At 47.9% G+C, this 20,076-nt stretch overlaps 1 protein-coding gene across 2 annotated transcripts in view; it reads right to left on the bottom strand.

Annotated features, from left to right (window-relative positions):
- pyd (zonula occludens-like protein polychaetoid) overlaps nt 1–20,076 on the bottom strand; it is a 448,973-nt gene that overhangs the window by 170,171 nt on the left and 258,726 nt on the right. For both annotated transcript variants that reach the window (XM_065435932.2, XM_065435931.2), the window contains exon 13: nt 3,554–3,649. In XM_065435932.2, the coding sequence (XP_065292004.2) occupies nt 3,554–3,649 (96 nt within the window). The remainder of the gene's footprint in view (nt 1–3,553; nt 3,650–20,076) is intronic.

Here is a 20,076-nt window from a genome sequence, read left to right as displayed (position 1 = left end):
GAGAAAAACAAGAAATGAGGCGAAGCGTCATGGAGGAGGAAGGTAGGTGGAGGCGTGCTGGGTTGATCTCCTCTGACAGTTTCTACAGGTTTTGTTTGTGATATGGACGTACTGGCTTCGTCTCGTGTTGATATTGCCCTCGCGTGCCGTACGCTGTGTGCCAGTGAAAGCGTGCAATGGTAAGCTGACCATGGCGACTAAATCTCGTGAGAGCAAGGGAGGAAAGGCGGAAGGAAGCGTGCCGTCTTCTGTTGTGTTCATGGCATCGAGGGAAGGAAGGGGGTGCGTGGGCTTTATCTTGAAAGCGATCTGCTTTGGAGTACAGTCTAGCTGGGCTGATGGCTCGTGGCTTTGCGTGTGCTGTATTCTCGTTTCTCAGTTTGTGTTGACACGTTAGACAGCACGAAGCTCACTTCACTCGCTGCTGCCGCGATTCCCCACACCAGCGTTTTGACAGTGAGTGTTCGCGGAGATCGAGTGTGATGTGTTTATTTATTTATTTATTCGGTACATCCCCAGCATTTATTCGGTATTCGGTCCCCTACATCGCCTGTACGGCATTATCGTAGGGGGGTTAAAATAGAGGTGGTCGCAATGGAAACATATTCAGCAACATCAAAAGAATACATCTGTAAATACAACACAGTTTAAGCACTGAAATTCGCAAAAGCGGAATAGAAACTAACAAAGTACAAAACAAAGTGAGTGACAAACTAACTAACAAAACAGAAAAAAAGTAGCGTATGTGCAGAGATGAATAACAGAACAATCAAAGAATATGGCTCTCAATAGCATTTTCAAAACTAGAAGCTGCTATCACTTCATTAGGGAGCTCATTCCAATTATCAATCGTGTTAGGAAAAAATGAATACTTAAACACATTGGTACGGCACTGATAAGCTCTAATTTTGTTAGCGTGGTCTCTCCTAGATGAAACGTAATGCGGCTCCTTGATGAACAGTGTTTTGTCGATACCAGTTTTACTTTTATATCTATTATAAAGGAATTTCAATCTTGGGATTTTTCTGCGTGAAGAAAGAGTTTTCCAACCCAACCCTTCCCGTATTCTGGATCCTCTGGTAGTAAAATTATAGTTTCCTGTTACGAAGCGTGCTGCTTGCTTTTGGACGCGTTCTATTTTTTCTGTGAGGTTTTTCGTGTATGGATCCCAGATAACGCATGCATATTCTAGAATAGGCCTGATGTTTGTTAAATACAAGGTTGCCTTCAGTGATGAAGGAGAATGCTTAAAATTTCATCGGAAAAAGTGAAGAAGACGGTAAGCTTTCGCGCTAATTGAGTTAACATGATTAGTCCAGTCAAGCGTTTCAGAAAACGTAACTCCGAGGTACTGAACCATGTTTGCCTGTGCATGCTGGCACCACGCTTGTTAATTTAGTTAGTAAGCAAATGTTTACAAGAGGGCACCCTACTCCAGCAGCTGCTGCGTATGGCATGGCCACACAAGGCCGGTTTTGAATACAATCTGCAATGCGGACAGTGCAGGTGTTTAAGCGTACTGAGGACCGATAGCTTCGTGTGCGCTATAGCATGCACACACTTGCATGTTACCCACGTTCACGAAGTGAAACGTCCTTGTAACATATTTGTTTCCTCCTCTTGCTTTTGCCTCTGTCCACGGGCGATGTGCACTGCAGGCCTCCAGTAGGGTGCCTCCAGGATCAGTAGCGGTCACTACGAATATTCATCTTAACCAAAGAGTACCGTATTTACACGATTGTAAGTTGATCTATTTCTTTAAATTGGAAAACCTGAAGTGGGGGGGGGGGGGGTCGACTTACAATCAAAACCAAAACATGGCACCTGCAAAAAAGCGAGACCAACGAGATATCAGAGGAGCTACAACGTAGTTGCAATTTTATGTTTGCTCTCTGGCCCTACCCGTAGCTTTTTAGCTATCTCGTGCATTCACTTTTTGGATAGGTTTTTCAGAATTTTTGAGAGTTTTACAGTGCGCACAACACTGATGGAGGGATGTCGATAGTTGATAGAAGTGCCACTGTTCCAGTCGCGGCAGCGCTTGTGGGGCGTATCGTTAATTCATGGAAGAGCAGACACTGCTCACGTGTTTCTCTTTCCTTGCAGCTTTTAGTTTGACGTGTTCGACTTGACTGCCGGCCACATGTTATTTCCATGCTTCCTCAGTCGTCATGAGTGCCCCAGGCCCACTAAACATTCGGCGCTCGTTCACAGCAGCGTTCAAGAGGGCTGCCATCCTTTATACCGAAGAAACAAATCACTGCACAGTGGGCCGCAAGTTCGATGTTTCTGAACAGGGGGTGAAAGAGTGGCGACTGCAGCGAAGCAAAATTTTCACCTGTGACGGCAAGTGACTTTCCCATGGGCCGAAGTCTGGACGCCTTCCAAAGCTGTAGGCCAAGTTTGCGGCGAACGTCACTGAAATGTGTGATCGGTCCCTGCCAGTGAAGTGCGACATGATCATGAAACAATCCCGGATCTTCACCTTTTGAGGACCTGCTCCGCCATGAGCAGAATGAGTGGCTTAAGCAGAAGACCGCGAACTTACGCCAACCGGACCTGTCCAAAAAGCCTCCCTGACGGCTGTGTGTGGTTGGGTGCATTTTGCGTGGGCTGCTGTTCCACAAGATGCTGTGGTGCGGTCGTTTGCCAAATGTGGAATTTCGCTGGACAACGACGCGCTGTGGGACCGTTGCAGCGATGACGATGGCACAAGTAAAGATGAGTAGTCGAGTGACCATGCCAGCTACCAATAAATTTTCATTATCAAATGCGCCCTCGAGTATGCTCTTTATTTTTTTCCCTGTCACATGCGATATCGGGGGGAGGGGGTTGACTTACAATTGTGTAAATATGGTATGTCTGAGGCAGTTCATCTTAAGCAGAATTTTTTGCATTGAGTCTATCGAAAACCAAACATTCCCATGTTGTTCGTTATATGTGAGAATTCGGCTTAACTGAGTTTGTCGTAACGAGAGTTAATTGTATATCTGTAGCCTATACCACTGGAAGGTATTGCTCTTTCCTTCTGAAATGCCAGTCAGGGAGCGACACCAGCATACATAAGCAAATAGACACAGAAAAATTTGCAGTTGCCAATGGTGTTCTGAAGGTAATTCTATCTGCTGAATGCTCATGCGAGATGCAGCACAGCAACATACCAATGGCATAATTTGACATATCCGAAACAAAATAGTTCTGCCGCTGCTTTTTCGCATCCTATGCCACTGCAATAGAAGTAAGTGTACTTATGTGCTTTCTACGTCTTACGGCTGGCAATGCAGGAAATTAAATGCTTCTCCAATAAGCGGGGGAGGGCTGTTGATGTCTACTTGCACGGCTGGGTGGCCATGTGCGAGCGAAGCAAAGAGGTGGTTCAGTAGCAGACGACATGGGGCATGCACCGGCCATGCTTTGTTTCACGCATGTGCTAGGTTTTCGCCACTTCCTGTACATGGCGCTGCACAGAGCATGAGCCATGTGCTCATGTCCTCCCTCTAACAGTGGACCCACCTGTACATGCAGTTATGTTGTGAGTAGAGAGCACACTCACGTGGGCAGGCGTACTTGTCTGGATAGTCCCTGAGAAGCCTTTCCCGGGCCACATCTGCCATGGGTCCAAACAGCACCACAGGCCGGACGAAGCCCGCTGCAGACAAGCAAGCAGGGAATCCTCGTTACATCCCTTGATGCTCAAAATATGCTCGGCTTGCCATCAAGGAAACTCTCCCTTTCCCTCACTTCTTTTGAACACGTAAGGAGTGAACAGCAGGACCATACAAAGGTAGAGATTTGAAATGTGATCATCAGTGGTCGAACAAGGGATGTTACTGGAGACAGCATTTTGACAAGTAGACTTCCTGATGAAGACAAGGTTGTTGCCATGACAAAGACAAGCCTGTTTGTCGAAACGTTTACTCCAGCGACATCCCTTGTTTAACCACTGATTAGCACCACAAGCTGTACAATAAATGCACAATACCAAGGCTGATCAAGCCCTGTTAAATTTGCAAGAGGAAACAAACCAGAATATTTTTCATTGCTGATTCCTCAAAACCTTTCATTTGGGTGCTGTGTCCTGAAATGCTTGATCTGCATCAACTACCAAATTCAAGCTCTCCTGCATGTAAAAGTTTTATGCCATCTTTACTGTAAACAAAGTGTACCACCACAAAAATAGACAAAATGAAGTATGACAATGTGACACAGATTTAGCAGGCACACAATAAGAATGGTGTACTCTAAATTTAAACATACAGTAAATGCTATGGAATGATGATATCTCTGGATTACCAACTAATATCTTTGAATATCTCAGTAAATAAGGACCAGTGGAGAGTAATGTTCACCGAAGGACCAATGGAACCAAACAAACACATTAATTTTGTAATGATGTGCATATTACCATATTTGCAAGGTCATAATGTAACATTTGTTTCGTGCGATTACAGATCTGCAAAAGCACCTCACATTATATTTGGACTGCGCTCTAAATACAGCAACCAGTGACAAGGAAACCTGTTCAACATGGCAAACAGTGCAGAAAACAGGACAAGTGGCACAAACTGGACAGATGCGGCAACCATTAACTAATTTTTATTCACAGTCATACAGTACATAAGAGACAGATGACTCAGTGGACAGACAGATGGATTGTTGTCACGTTGTTTATGGACCAATCTTTTTTTTTCATTCATGTTGTGGCCTTCATATTTGTGTTGCTGGCCCTTTTCTAGTTTTGCAGCTGCTAAATATTGTTCCCTTGCCTGGAGCTCGGCTCTCATGGGGGTTCACATCTCGAATATAGGGGGCCTAATGAGATTTCATGAGTTGTCTCTTGGTTGTCCAACCACAGGGGGCCCTGTTGAAGATCAACCACCGCAGCTGCGGGAGGCAAGTGCTACCGCTGGGTTCCTATTGGCAAGCGTGCTCCCGGCCTGGTGCTCAGCCATTATGGGACCTCAGCGTTTGGAAAGGGGTGCTTGTCTCTAACCCGAAAGCTTCCCCATCTCAATAGGTGCATATGGAGGGCCACATGGGAAATGGACACCATAAGAGCGAGCCAAATGTCACTTTTTCTTTTTGTGCTCACAAAGGTTTCAATTGGAGTTTAGGGCACAGGCTCCTTTCCCAAGCATATCACCCTTGAAGGAAGCCGAATGCCAGGCCAGGAGTACACTTGTGGGCATTTGGGAACTAATGGGTGCCTGACGGCAGTGGCAATCGAACCTAAAACCTCCCGCAGCCGAGACGGGCACTCTACAAGGTGGGTGCTCAGGTATTTTGCAATGTTTGACCTCGCCCTCCTATTCCCATTTTTTTTTCAGTGTGTTTTCTTGTTAGCCAGCTGAGCAGCTCATGACAGCATGTGCATTATGCACTGTACGACTACAAATAAAGATCAGGGAATATAGTCACCAAATCTGTCCCATACGTAGCACGTCTTCGCTGCTCATGCATTTTTCTATAAACCAACTAGCCGAACTTGGAGCTCTCTGATAATGTCTGGATGGCATAGTGGTGACCGCAGAAGCCTGGACCACAGAAGAAAAGGGCTAGACCATCGGGAATCGTGTCAACTGGCGACGAGGATGGGATACACCGCATGCTTGTTCCACCATACTGAAGTGCTTACTTATTATCCTTTTCTTGGGGACGGCATTTCACACACTAACAACTTAAAATTATTGCTTGTCACAAGACGCGCCTGCATGATTTGGAACTTACTCGAATGTTATCGCAGATTCCATCTGTTGTGTATGTTCTTGTTAAACCTTTTATAATTCGATTGTATGTGCAATGCCAATTGTGTAGCACTTTCTGGAAGACACGTGGGCACCAGCGATTATGCTGGAACCTTCAATGGGTCACGTATAAAAGCCAACGCGCTTGACCCGCCGATCAGATTTCGACGATCGCTGACTGTGCTCGCTGCTACCGTAATGGTTTGAGTGTAGCCTGTTTTTCTGGGCACAGGTTTGCCCAATAAAGAGTTAGTTTCGTGATACACCATTTTGCTACACTGTGTTCACAAACGTCACTAGAATGTGACTGTATTATCCTTCCACTATATCACCTATGCTGCCGTACAGCACCTACGTCTTTGGTTCAGCTGCATCGCACCTTGTAACAGCGCCATTCAGCCATGTCAGTTTGTTTTGAATAAACACAGTTCTTTCTGGGCTGACCCACCGGCAAGCTCTTTGTCGTTCGCAGGCCTGATGACCTAGTCTTTTCCTACTGCGGTTCGGGCTTCTCTGGTCACTGCTAGGCCATTCACACATCGTGTCACTCTTGTAAAGAAAGACAGGCATGTACAACGTTTTAGGCTAGACCACTAGCTCACCCAAATTTCACACAGGAGTAGCAATTTGCAGTAAATTTTTTTCAAATGCCATGCAGAGGGCATTGCTTCCTCACTTTGTTCAAAATAAATCAGTTGTACCTAGCTTTCTTCAGAACGTTATGTCAGACAAAGAATGCAGATGTTCCCAGCAACAAGAATCATCTCTCCCTCTTGTGGTGAAATGCAATCCATATCATGTCTTGTCCTAACTGCGGCAGATAGCACCACCACTGTGTTCACTACACACTGATGCAGGAGTCATTAGTTAGGACTTATTTCAGATTACACGCACAAGTACTGCACACATACATGGTTGGTCAATCCCATAGAGAATTAAATGCACCAATCCAGTTGCAAGCTTTTAACACTTAGCGTGCAACGGCAGTTCTACTCTTGGCCTAGTTTTGTTGTATGATTGTGCATTGCTGTATTAGCATATTGTCACGCGCTAAGGCAAGAGTAAGCAACAGTAGCAGCAGCCAGACGCTAAGTGCCGGTTCTCCAGCTAATGCGGGATCTTTGACTTCGTCGTATTCTTCACTGTTTTTGCTGGCTCAAAACACCAGGTGGCATTATTCCCCCTCCCAATGAAGCATCGACTCAATGCTCAAACACAAGATGTACTATTGCACTCAGTATGAGCTACATCGCGCGAGCGCGTGGCCGTGCGCTCGGCATGGTTGTACAGTGTCCCCGATAGTGGCGTGTTTTCGAGCTATCTGGAGAGGGTGTAGCTGTTCCAGCAAGCTCGGATCACCTCCACTTGCTTGCTTTCCCTCTTGCCCTCGTTTAGACTGGTTTTGATATCAGTTTTGAAAATGATAACTGCAGCCGTCAGTCGACACCCAAACTTCGTAATCAAGCCTGCGTCGGTCCGCACTGCGGGTGTTATCTGGTGTGTCAGATTAACAAAAAGGAATACGTTCGTCAGCTCGGATATAGTCCCGGGTGCCCAACAGTGAGCGAATGGGGGTAGTTGAACTGTCGTTAAAACAGTATACCCAACGCCAAATAGCTGGAATGACTCGGAGGTCAAATAAGACTGTGAACCGCATCATCCAGGCTTACAGGGATGAAGACTGCATCGCCGATGCTCCACATAAACGGCACCCTTGTAGCTCAGGACAAGAGTATTCTTGAAGCCACGCAGGCCAGCCCCTTCAGCACCGCCAAGGAGATAGGTGCTGCCACTGGTGTGTCTGCGAGCATGTCTACTGTAAAACACAGGCTGGTGGAAGGAAACATGAAGAGCCATGTGGTGGCACAGAAGCCACTCCTCTCAGATGCGCACAAGACAGCCCGACTTAAATTCGCAAGTGAACACGCCGACTGGACCACCGACGACTGGGAAATGGTAATATTTTCCGACGAGTCAACGTTCACAACGTGCTGGGATCAAAAGCAAACCCCCTTTACGTGCAGGAAGTGGCATCAAGCGGCTGTACTGCGGTCAATGTATGGGGAGCTGTGTCACGAGAGGGGCTTGGTGTCTTGCATCGTATTGACGGACACCTGACGTCGGCAAGGTATTGTGACATGCTTGATTATATCATGATTCCTTACGCGTTGGACGGCCCGTTTCCTGACGGGGATTTCCTCTTCCACCACGATCTTTCACCTGTGCACACCGCAAATGTTGTTCAGGAGCTCCTTAACGAACGAGGAGTGCGGTGTCTACAGTGGGTGCCCAAAGGAGCCGACCTCAACATTATTGAACATGTATGGGGTACGATGAAAGTCGGGCTCTGCAAAAGAAGACTGCAAAGAACATCAGCTGATGATCTATGGAGCATCGTATAAGCGGAATGGATGCGCCTCCATAATGAAGCAGATTTTATAAAGAATCTGTACGTATCGCTTCCGTCGAGGACGCGGGAAGTCATCGCCGTTCAAGGGACCATGACCCAGTACTAAGGCACGACGACCGCTTGTTTTTTTTTTTTTCTTTCTGGATGTTCATAGTGTTGTAGTTTGTGATTTCCTTTTATTTTCGAAATGAAGTTATTTATGTCAATAGCTCACTGTATTGTATTTGCTTCATGCTGTATATGTGCTTTGCAGTTCCAGTTTACTTGCTTCTTAAGTACTTCTTTACAATTTGTTAGCTTTTATTTTCGTACGCAGTTCCTGCATTTCTTCCTGCTTTCAATCTGATCTTAATGCAAATGGTATGCATTTTTCGTATTGTATCATATATTCCTTTTAACAGGAGCTTGTATTTTATGGTAGTTTGCTTTATACTTCAATGAAGAAATATTACTGTTTTCGATGTTATATCTTTCATAATTTTTTGGACTACCAAAAGATGTTTCTCCTCGCCATCTCTGACTATAGCTGAAAATTTCTGTCACAAAAATAAAACAAACAAAAGTGACGCAGATTTGTTTTCACTGAAATATTGAAAATTTATTTTTTAAGGCAAAAGCCCTACATGCTCCATTATCAACGGAAGCTGTCAGCAGCGGCAGGGGCGTCCAGAAAAACTGCTCCACAAAAATTGGCATGACGTCAACGGTTATCAGTCATAAGTTATAGCAGTATATACACGTGATTACCTATAATCTACTTTAACCTTTTAACAGACCTCCCATTCCACATTAATCGACTTCTTAATTCATCTCAGGTTTTAGCATTCAAAGCACGCAAGTTGTCTTAGTGCAAACCAAAACTTTTTTTATTCGGACTGAATATATCTTTGACAGATCACACGACTTTTTCATGTAAGTGCACGTTAAAGAACCGCAGGTGGTCGAAATTATTTTCCGGAGACCTCGACTACATCATCTCTCATAGCCTGAGTCGCCTAGGGACGTTAAACCCCATAAACCAAACCAAACCACATGACTTTTTAGAAAAACCAATGAAGTACCCTAGACAAAAATAACCGGCACATGAATTTGCATTTACGTATCTAGGAAAAGTATCCTCTGGATGAGCTGACTGGAAATTAGTGTATTCTCCTAATACCCGTAATGATCGGCGAAATCTGGCTTTGGAGCCTTAGTGATAGTGCACTCAAATTTCGGAACCATTTAATGCATCTTAAAAAGGTGTGGTGTGTTTTAGAGCCAGCACGCACGGTGGGAAGATTATGAAGACGGTGCATGTCCCCAGGAGTTGCGGCAAATGAACAAAGTAGGCTGCTCCGGACAAATGTGAAATGTTGCTAGTAGGGAGAACGGCGGTGGCAGCAATGGCAACGCGTTGCCGCATTAGCACCGGGGCTATGCTAACACTCTGTCGAAAACAATGCATGGTCCATGTCGTGACTGCTTCCGCCTTTACGCTGGCCGCTGAGGTGCATTATCAGTGCTAAAATCACATCTAAACGCACAGCCCTTCTTGGACGAAGAAAGCGCTCGGTCTTTGATAACCTTCGCACGCCACGTCTGGTCGGTGGCAAAAGTGCTGCATGACCTTGCAGTTTCTGCTTCAGCGAAAAAGTGAACAAGAAACAGATAAAGTGTCCTTCAGATAAACGGGGATGAGGGGCTCCAGCGCGCTTGCTGGAGCAACTACACCCTCTCCAGATACCTCAAAAACACGGCACAATCGATGCCACCGTACAACCTTGTAGAGCGCTCAGCCATGCGCTCGCGTGGTGTAGCTCATACTGAGCGCGATAGTACACAGAAAGTACACAAATTAGGTAAGACACAAAAGAAAAAAGAGAAATGCGCTAGCACACATGCACACAAGGCAAAAACTGTGTTCTGTGGTCGGGAAAAAGAAAATGAAACAAAAAAAAGAAACGCTTCGCAGTTCTTTGGAGGACGACATGACGACAGCAAAAAGAAAGTTTGTTTCACCAGTACACTTAACATCACCGTGTAAAATACCGCTTGAGGCGGATGACATGTACAGTCTCTGTGTGTGATAAACGACACTTGGGCGACAGCAGGTCTCCGTCTGGAATCACTTCATAGTTTATGTCTTTCCCTTAGTAATGTGAATAATCCGAAGTACTTGCTCAGGAGTTTCTCGCTAAGGCCTCGCCATCTAATGGGGATCCAAACCCAAACTTAGTCACCAGGCTTATAGGTAACTTGTTGATGGTGGAGATTGTACCTTATTGCATTTGTACACTGCTGCTGTCATATGTGCACACGGGCCAGTTGACGTGCTTCCTCAGCGCACTGAATAAACTCCTCGACATCAGAACCTAAATGGTCGAGCTGATCGATGTCTTCGTACGGAATCGTGGTGTCTAGCATAGTTTGAACATCTCGACCATAAACGAAGCAAAAAGGCGTGAATCGTGTAGTTTCTTGCATGACAGTGTAGTACACAAACGTTACGTACGGCAGGATTTCGTCGCACATTTTGTGCTGCACATTCACATACGTAGAGATCATGTCTGCCGGTGTTTTGTTTAGTCTTTCTGTCAAGGCGTTAGTCTGAGGGTGGTATGTAGTGGCCTTTCGATGACTCGTGTAACTCAACTTGAAGGTGTCGTCCAGAAGCTTCGCCGTAAATGCTGTCCCTCGGTCAGTGATGATGAATGACGGTGCGCCATGCCGAAGCACAATGTGATGCATAAAAAACTGGGCAACTTCAGATGCTGTCACGCCTTCCTCTCAATGTAACGCCTCAAGTAATCAGTTGCGACAATGATCCACTTGTTGCCGGAGGAACACAAGGGAAATGGTCCAAGAAGGTCCATTCCAACTTGATCAAACGGCGTACGTGGATGGTCGATGGGTTGTAGAAGGCCTGCAGGCTTGAAGGGTGATGACTTGTGGGGTTGGCATTCATGGTATCCTTTCACATAGCGTTTGACGCAAGCAGTCAGTCTAGGCCAGTAGTATAGTTGTCATACGCTGTCCAGAGTCCTTGAGTAGCCCAAGTGACCAGATGTCGGCTCGTCGTCGCGAAAGGCTTGAGGCACTACTTGAAGATGTGGTTTGTTGCCGGCACCTGTTTCTTTTGTAAAAGATGCGCTCTCATAGGCAAAATGACAACAACCGTGGTGAAATAGGGCGAGGAATGGACACAATGCCACCTTCAAAGTGATCGATGATGGGCCTTAACTCAGCGTCCGATTTCTGTTTAGCGAGCAGATCCGGCCCGCTGAGGACTCCCAGGTAGGTGCTGTCGTTTTCCTCGTCAGGATTCTGAAATTCAACAGGTGCTCGTGATAGAGTGTCAGCATCTTCATGTTTTTTGCCTGACTTGTATACGACGGTGATGTTAAATTTCTGGAGTTGCAGACTTCAACGTGCCAATCGTCCAGAAAGGTCTCGGAGGTTGGTCAACCAGCACAAAGCATGATGATCGGTCACAACATTAAATGGCTGCCCGTAGAGATACAGCCTACACTTTGTAGTAGCCCAAATAACCTTAAGGCACTCCTTCCCTGTGCTGGAATAATTGGATTAGGCGCGTGACAGAGTGCGGCTCGCGTAGGCGATAACTCGTTCAGTCCCGTGTTGCCGTTGCACCAGTATAGCTCCGAGACCAATATTGCTGGTGTCAGTGCATACTTCTGTGTCAGCATCCTCATCAAGATGACCGAGCACAGGAGAAGAAGACAATCGACATTGTAGCTCTGCAAAGGCGGTCTGTTCTTCATCAGTCCAGAGGAACGGCGTGTCATCATGCGTAAGGTGAAATAGCGGCTCTGCAATCTTCTAAAAATTTTCAATGAAGCGTTGATAATGTGCACACAAACTCAAAAATCATCGGACACTTTTCTTGTCAGTTGGAGCGGGAAAAGCAGCTATGGCAGCAGTCTTCTCGGGATCGGGCCGAACACCTGCCGCGCTTACGACGTGACCAAGGAACTTCAGTTCCTCGTAACCAAGATGGCATTTCTCTGGCTTGAGTGTAAGGTCAGCCGATCGAATGGCTTCAAGTACATTCCAAAGGCGTCGAAGGTGCTCATCAAAAGTTTCCGAAAAGATGACACCATCGAGATAGACGAGGCAGCTTTTCAATTTGAGGTCAGCGAGAATGGTATCCATCATTCGCTGGAATGTGGCTGGAGCAGAACAGAGGCTGAAAGGGAGTACCCTAAATTCGTAAAGGCTGTCTGAAGTCACAAAAGCAGTTTTCTCGTGGTCCCACTCATCTACTTCAGTTTTCCAGTAGCCACTTTTCAGATCGATAGAGGAGAAATACTTTGCGCACCTTAGCCTGTCCAGAGAATCATCGACACGGGGCAATGGGTACAGGTCTTTCTTTGTGATGTTGTTTAGGTTCCGGTAGGCAACACAAAACTGAAGCGTGCCATCTTTCTTTTTAACGAGAACGACTGGTGAGGACCAGGGACTGCACGAAGGCTGTATTACACTGTCTTGAAGCATTTCCTTCACCTGCATTTGAATCGCATGTCGTTTGGTCGGGGAAACATGACAAGGCTGTTGCCGTATGGGAGGCACGTTGTCATAGGTGATGATACAATGTTCCATAATCGATGTTTGAAGTATCTTCGACAACCGTGCAAAGCAAGAGTGGAACTCAAGCAACAGCTTGCACAGGGGTTGTTTGTTCTCTTCAGGAAGCGTTGAACTAATGTCGACGTTGCGTAGAAGTGCTTCAGCAGTGCCGAGTGCCTCAGAAACAAAACACTCGGTGACATCGGCGATTGGGTCGGCGTAGGCGATGACAGTACCGGGGAAAAGTTGCCGGTGTTTGTAGCTGAAGTTCGTGAAAAGAACCTCACAGTGGCCATCATGGAGATCAATAAGGCTTCTTGCTACGCAAACACCTTGAGAAAGCAGGAGAGAGCGCTTGCTTTCTGCGACCGCTTCACCGGGTAAGAGTCTGTCACATGCCACTTGAACCACTACACTTGCACGCAGTGGTAACGTGACAACATCGTCGATGACATGAAGAGATGCTCGAGGGTGGATGGTGTTGGTCGTCATTGCGGCGCTCTTTGTCGAGAAAGTGATGAGGCGTTGTCGAATGTCGATGATAGCTCCGTGCTACCTGAGAAAGTCGATGATGATGATTACGTCTCGAGAACACTGAGGGACAATGCTCAAGCTGGCAACAAACGTAGAGCTGCGAATCTGTATTCGTGCTGTGCACATGCCAACTGGTGTGACGATGTGCCCGCCAGCTGTACGAACTGGCGTTTGATTCCAAGGCATCGTCACTTTCTTCAGAAGGGTGGCCAGTTTTTCGCTGATCAGTGATATGAAGTGCTGTGCCACACGTGTCAAACATGATTAGTTCTTTTTATGTTACGTCATAGGCAAGCAGCCTATATATCTAGTTCGCTGTCACTGAAATAAAACAGTGCGGTACGTGCTCTTGGATCGTCTCCATCACTCTGCTACCCACTACAGCAGTGGCGACGAGGGTGACCACCCCGCGGAGCCCCCGCCACGAACCATGGCGTCTCGGTAGCGCTGGGAGTCCTGCTGGGTACTGAAAGTAATCGAGTCTACGGAGCATCGGCAGTCATGGCCCTGGCTACGAACCTCGGTACCCCAAGTTTCGACAAAAATCAAGATAAGTGGGATATTTACTTGACTCGACTGGAGGCATTTTTTGAAGCAAATGATATTAAGACCGATGATAAGAAAAGGGCACTCTTGGTTTCGACACTGTCAACGAAGATGGTAGGCGTTCTTGCTGGACAGTGCGCCCCCCAGAAAGTAAACGCCCTGAGTTACAAGGACGCACTTACCATCCTAAATAACCACTATGCGCCGAAGACTAATGAGGTTGCCGCAAGTTACAAGTTCTTTACAAGGGATCAGGCTGCAAGCGAATCTGTCCGGGACTATGTTGTTGAGCTACGCAAGCTTGCGGATAATTGCAACTTCGGCACCAGTTTGGACCATATGTTACGGGACCGCATTGTTTGTGGCATCCGAAATCGGGCGGTGCAGCAGACGCTGCTTGAAAAAACTGAGCTCACACTTGCCCAAGCTGAAACGATTGCCATAGCGGCAGAGAAAGCCGCACTGGAAGTAAGCGCCATGACTAGACCTGATAATGAGGCAGCGGTGTGCACTGTAGCGAGTAAATTGCGCCGATATCAAACCTTCACCAAAGATAAGCAAAACCATACTGAGTGCGCACGCTGCGGAAACTACGATCACGAAGCAAGCGACTGTCCGCACAAAAAGGAGCAGTGCTTTCGCTGTCGTAAGACTGGTCATTTCGCAAGAAAATGCCGCTCCCAGTCGGGGCTCCGGGCTGGTCGTAGGTGCGATGGCGTCGCTAACGCAGTTCATTATGGGAGCGCTGTATCCGAAACGGAGGAAGGCGATATTTCATCAGTCTTCACATTGCGGGAATCACGGGAAAAGAAATCTTTGCTCCAGGCGTTCCGCAGAGTTATACGCTGGGGTGGTGTGCCCTTGAACATGATTACTGACACGGGATCACCGTTTTCTATCATTCCGCAGGAGTTGTATCTAAAGCACCGTCTGAGTTGGCCACGCTTATCAAAATGCAAACACACGCTCAACTGTTACTTGGGCAAGCTACCCATTGTCGGTGAACTGCACCTTGAAGCCCATTTTGTGGGGAAGACTGTACCTGCCACACTGATAGTTACAGGCAGCTCGGGTCCCAGCCTTTGCGGAAGGGACTTAATCCAAGCGTTCTCACTTTTGCCGTCCGGGTTTCTCGCTACGGTTCAATCGACGTCAGCAGATCCCGACAGCCTCAGGACCGAGTTTCCTGCCCTTTTTGAGCCAGGACTTGGAAACATTCAGGGGCCACCTGTGAAATTCCACATTTGAGAAGGCGCCCAACCGAAGTTCCACAAGGCGTGGTCAATTCCTTATGCTCTTCGTGAAAAAGTGGAAACTGAGCTGGACCGTTTAGTAGAGCAAGGCATATTATCGCCCATAGCACATTCTGAGTGGGCAGCGCCAATCGTACCAGTACTGAAGAAAGACGGTTCCCTTCGCGTCTGCGGCGATTTCAAAACCACAATCAATGCTGCGTGCATAACTGAGCAGTACCCTTTACCAAATATTGAAGACATTTTCACGTCGCTATGTGGGGGATCATTTTGCATATAACCAACTCCTATTGGATGAGGAGGCGAGGAAGTTGGCCGTGATAAACACACACAAGGGGTTGTTCTGCTATAACCGTCTTCCGTTTGGAGTTGCCTCGGCTCCCGCGATTTTTCAGCGGAGCATGGAAACGGTCCTGGCCGGTCTTCCAGCCGTGCAGGTGTATTTGGACGATGTATTGATAGCGGAACGTTAAGACGATAATGGCTCAGTGCTTTGGGACGTGTTGCGCAGGCTTCAAGAAAATGGTATCAAGCTGAAGGCCGAAAAATGCCATTTTCGCAAAGACTCAATCGTCTACCTGGGCCATCACATTGACAAAGACGGCTTGCATCCGCTTGAGAAGAACCTAGCAGCAATACGCGACTCGCCACGGCCTACGAATGTGAGCGAACTGCGCTCATTCTTGGGTCTGTTGACTTATTATCACCGGTTCTTGCCACACATGTCAACGATGCTGGCGCCGTTGTATCTTTTGCTTGAAAAAGAGCATAAATGGCACTGGGGAACGGCGCAGGAAAATTCCTATCTCAAGGCTAAACAAACACTTCTGAGTTCGCCTGTTCTGATGTATTTCGATCCCAACCAACCAGTGCGTTTGGAATGCGATGCATCACCTTCGGGTTTAGGTGCCGTAATCTCGCACCGAATTGGAAAGTTGGATAAGCCCATTGCCTTCTGTTCTAGCACGTTAACACACGCCGAAAAGAATTATTCTCAGCTCGAGAAGGAAGCGCTCACACTGCTATTCGGAGTAACAAAGTTTCGAGACTACCTGCTGGGCCGCGAGTTTATATTGGTCACGGACCACCAACCACTGGTGGGACTTCTACGAGAAGATCGACCTGTGCCCCCAATGGCGTCGGCACGTATTCAGAGATGGGCTCTGTTTCTAAGCCAATATAGCTACCGCATAGAGTACAAGGCCGGCAAGGAAAACGCCAATGCGGACCCACTCAGCCGCTTGCCCGTGCCGATAACAGACGTTGTCGATTGGGCACCTTACCAGAATACGTGTTGTCTTCAGAGACCCTCGACAGCTCGTTCGTGCCAGCGGATGCCATACGGGCGCTGACGAACAGAGATGAAAACCTTAGCGTTGTGCAGCACTTTGTACTGAATGGATGGCCTAAACGCTTGTCACCGTGTCACAATCACCTTCAACCTTATTTTTGCAGAAGACTGGAGCTGTCAAGCGTAGAAGGCCTGCTCTACTGGGGTCATCGCATCGTTGTACCCCGCAAAGCGCGAGTCTCCATGCTCGCTGAGCTACATCGGTCACACCAGGGTGCATCTGTGATGAAAAGACTGGTTCGGACGCTGTTCTGGTGGCCTGGGTTGGATGGTGAGATCGAAAGCCTTGCACGTTCGTGCATCTCATGTGTACAAGCTTAGCCAATGCCCCATCGACAGGTTCCTATCTGTTGGCCAGAAACGGGAACCAAATGGTCAAGGCTTCACATTGATTACGCCGGACCGATAGAGGGACGCATGCTGTTGATAGTCGTCGACTCGCATACTAAATGGAATGAGGCACTTCCCGTCAAGTCGGCGACCACAGAAGTCACAATTGCACGGCTTCGAGAATTGTTTGCGCGATTTGGCTTGCCACAAACAGTTGTATCAGATAACGGGCCTCAGTTTGCAAGTCAGCAGTTTTCCCAGTTCATGACTGTCAACAACATAACTCATCTACGTAGTGCGCCGTACTACCCACAATCTAATGGTATCGCAGAGCAGGCGGTCCGCACAATAAAAGATGGCCTTCTTAAGCACTCGATGGTGAACGATCTCAAAACAAAACTAGCACGAGTGCTCCTAGGCTATCGACGTACCCCACTACCGTGCCGCAAGTCTCCTTCAGAAATGCTGCTGAACTACCAAATTCATTTGCGTTTGGATACTTGCGTCCCTTCTCTACCTCGAAGTTACTCGCAGCCTCCCAGATTCCAGTGCGGCGACCAGGTGTGGGTGCGCAACCTTGGCCAAGGGAAGCGTTGGCGTCCAGGCATCGTCAAGAGCATAGAGGGTTCACGCCTTCTAACGGTCGACACTCCAGATGGCCTAGCCAGACGTCACTTCGACTAAATTTTCCGTCGCGCGCCTGTGTTACCCGTGACCCCAAAAGCGGAGGCTCCCGACTCGCTTCAACCCAGCCCGGACAACAAGAATCGGCCCACGTCAACGCCAGAAGCCCGGTGCAGCCTGGCCACTCCAGAAGCAAGTGGCGCTGCGCTTGTTCCTTCGACAACACCTCCAACGTCCCTTCCAGCCGAACAGGCTCTCTCTCCCCCAAGTCCGCCGGTCTTACAGAGGTCTACCCGACAACGAAGACCCGTGCAAAGACTGCAGTTTTAAATGAAAGGGAGAAGTGATATGAAGTGCTGTGCCACACGTGTCAAACATGATTCATTCTTTTTATGTTACGTCATAGGCAAGCAGCCTATATATCTAGTTCGCTGTCACTGAAATAAAACAGTGCGGTACGTGCTCTTGGATCGTCTCCGTCACTCTGCCACCCACTACAACAATTATAGAATAATCCGCTCCAGTGTCCACTAAAGCAGTCAATTCACGACCGTCGAGCAGCACAGGAATGTCCAAGGAAATTCTTCTTCCGTAATCAGCAGGCACTGTCGTCATCGATGTATCATCGGTCCGCGTACGCGTCAGTAGGGGTCCTTGAGCACGTACAGACTGAGCGGCCTCGCCCCCGAAGGCCGCTGTGGTTAGTTTTCCTGGCGCGGGTTGGGCAACCGACCCTGCACCGCGCTCGAATATGTACGACGAGTTGGAGAAAACCGCCGCCACGAAGGGGAGCGTGACTGGTATCGAGCTGATGGGGATCCGCGCTGCTGGGCAACATATTCTTCAATTTCAGGAGGACGCTGGCCGAACCTAGGTCGCAGCGAGTTTGCTGAGAATCCGCGTAGTCCAAGCTCTTGATAGGAGCACTGTCAGTAGACATGCTCAGCTTCGCCACAGTGAAAGCAAAGGGGACGGCGATCAGGTGCCCGCCAAACATCTTATTTCCTTAGGACCTGTCGGTGGTCCCATTAATACGAGGCCGCTCGGATGGGCTGTAGCATGACCGGGCACGCAGTGTGAAGGGGGGAAGAAGGTGGGGCAGGTTGCCTCAAAGCTTGCGAATATGACATACGGGGGCTTTCAGTGCTTAGCGGTCGAGCTCCTGCGTTGAAGGGTGGTTCTCTTAGGGCATGCTGGGCTTCGTCACGTTGGACGGCATGCTGGACAAGGCGTTGAGCATCGGCTGTGAGGGTACCGACAGTTTCTGGAGTTCTTACAGGATTACAGAACGAATGAGCTCTTGAAAGAAATTGACGTGGCCCCCGAGAGCTCCGAAGAAGTCCATAGGTAAGGCAGCGTTCACTTGGCGTTCGCATGACGGTGCCCGCTGCTGAAGAGTCTGTTCCATGGTGACGCCGTGGGAAAGAAATTCTGACAGAGGACTGTGTACGAAACCGCCGAACAGCTGTTTGTTCACTCCGCGCATCAGGTACCGCACCTTCTTTTCTTCCAACATGCTGGGGTCGGCTCGTCAAAAGAGATGCGTCACGTCCTCGACATACATTGTGACACCTTCATTTGGCAATTGTATACGGGACTGGAGATCCCGCTCAGCTCGCTCTCGTCGATCAGGGCTTGCATACGTTTCAAGAATCTGACGTTTGAATTCTGCCCATGAAGTTAGGGCATCTGCACGGTTCTCATACCAAACACGTGCACCATCGTTAAGGCTGAAATATATGTTTTTCAATTCGTCATGAGATTGCGGGATGAAAAGCTATCTAACAAGTTGTGCCAATATATGAAATTTTCGGTGGAAGAAGCGCTGTGCCAAGCACGTGTGCACGAGGAAGCCGAGAAAGACCGTTCTCCTGTGCAAGCTTCCGCGAGAGTGCAGCTTTCAATAGCTTAGACGTCCATGTGGCATTGTCATGCTGTAGCAAGTCGACGCAACCAACTCAGTCAATTTGTGGTTACTGTGGCCATTGTCGCCACCGACAGAAAGAATACCACGCTTGTAAGGCTACATGCAATTTCTGTAAGAAGCAGGGTCACTTCGCTGATGTTTGCAAGTTCAAGAAGTGGAAAGAACTGTTGGATTCTGTTGAACTTCGTGTGCTTAGTATGCATCAGGCAAGATACACTGATGTACATGTGAATGGCCACCTTGCACAGTTTAAAAACAGACTCGGGAACAGAAGCAATGTTAGGTTGACCTTCCTTACTGGGATTGCCTGCTGTGTTGGACAAAGTGGAAGCCGAGGTATCCGGTCCCAGAAATCTTCGGTTGCACATGAAGGGAACTTTCAATGCAACCTTGGAGTGACGCAACAGGGTGACTGTGCAGACACTGTACATTGTCAAGAATCAGACGACACATCTTCTGGGACTACCAGTAATCAAAGACTTAGGTGTTGTTCAATTATTGAACTTGACTGAGAGCATTCTGTCAACTCAGACCAAAATCTTTCATGGACTGGGGCAAGTACAAGAGGAATACCACACCCGCCTTTCTCCAGATGCTTGTCCCTTTTCAATGACTGTTCCAAGATGAATACCCCTCCCTTTGCTCAAGCACATGAAGAAGGAACTGGATGACATGGAAACCAAAGGGGTCATCTGAAAAGCTGACACAGCAACCACATGGTGTTCGGGCCTTGTCGTTGTGCCGAAGCCGTCAAGCGGGTACAGGCTCTGTTTCGACTTGATGAAGCT

Source organism: Dermacentor albipictus, chromosome 4, assembly GCF_038994185.2.
Source record: "Dermacentor albipictus isolate Rhodes 1998 colony chromosome 4, USDA_Dalb.pri_finalv2, whole genome shotgun sequence".
Classification (NCBI taxonomy): domain Eukaryota; kingdom Metazoa; phylum Arthropoda; class Arachnida; order Ixodida; family Ixodidae; genus Dermacentor; species Dermacentor albipictus.
The sequence above is the reverse complement of the archived record's forward strand: the minus strand, read 5'-3'. Positions and strand labels throughout refer to the sequence as shown.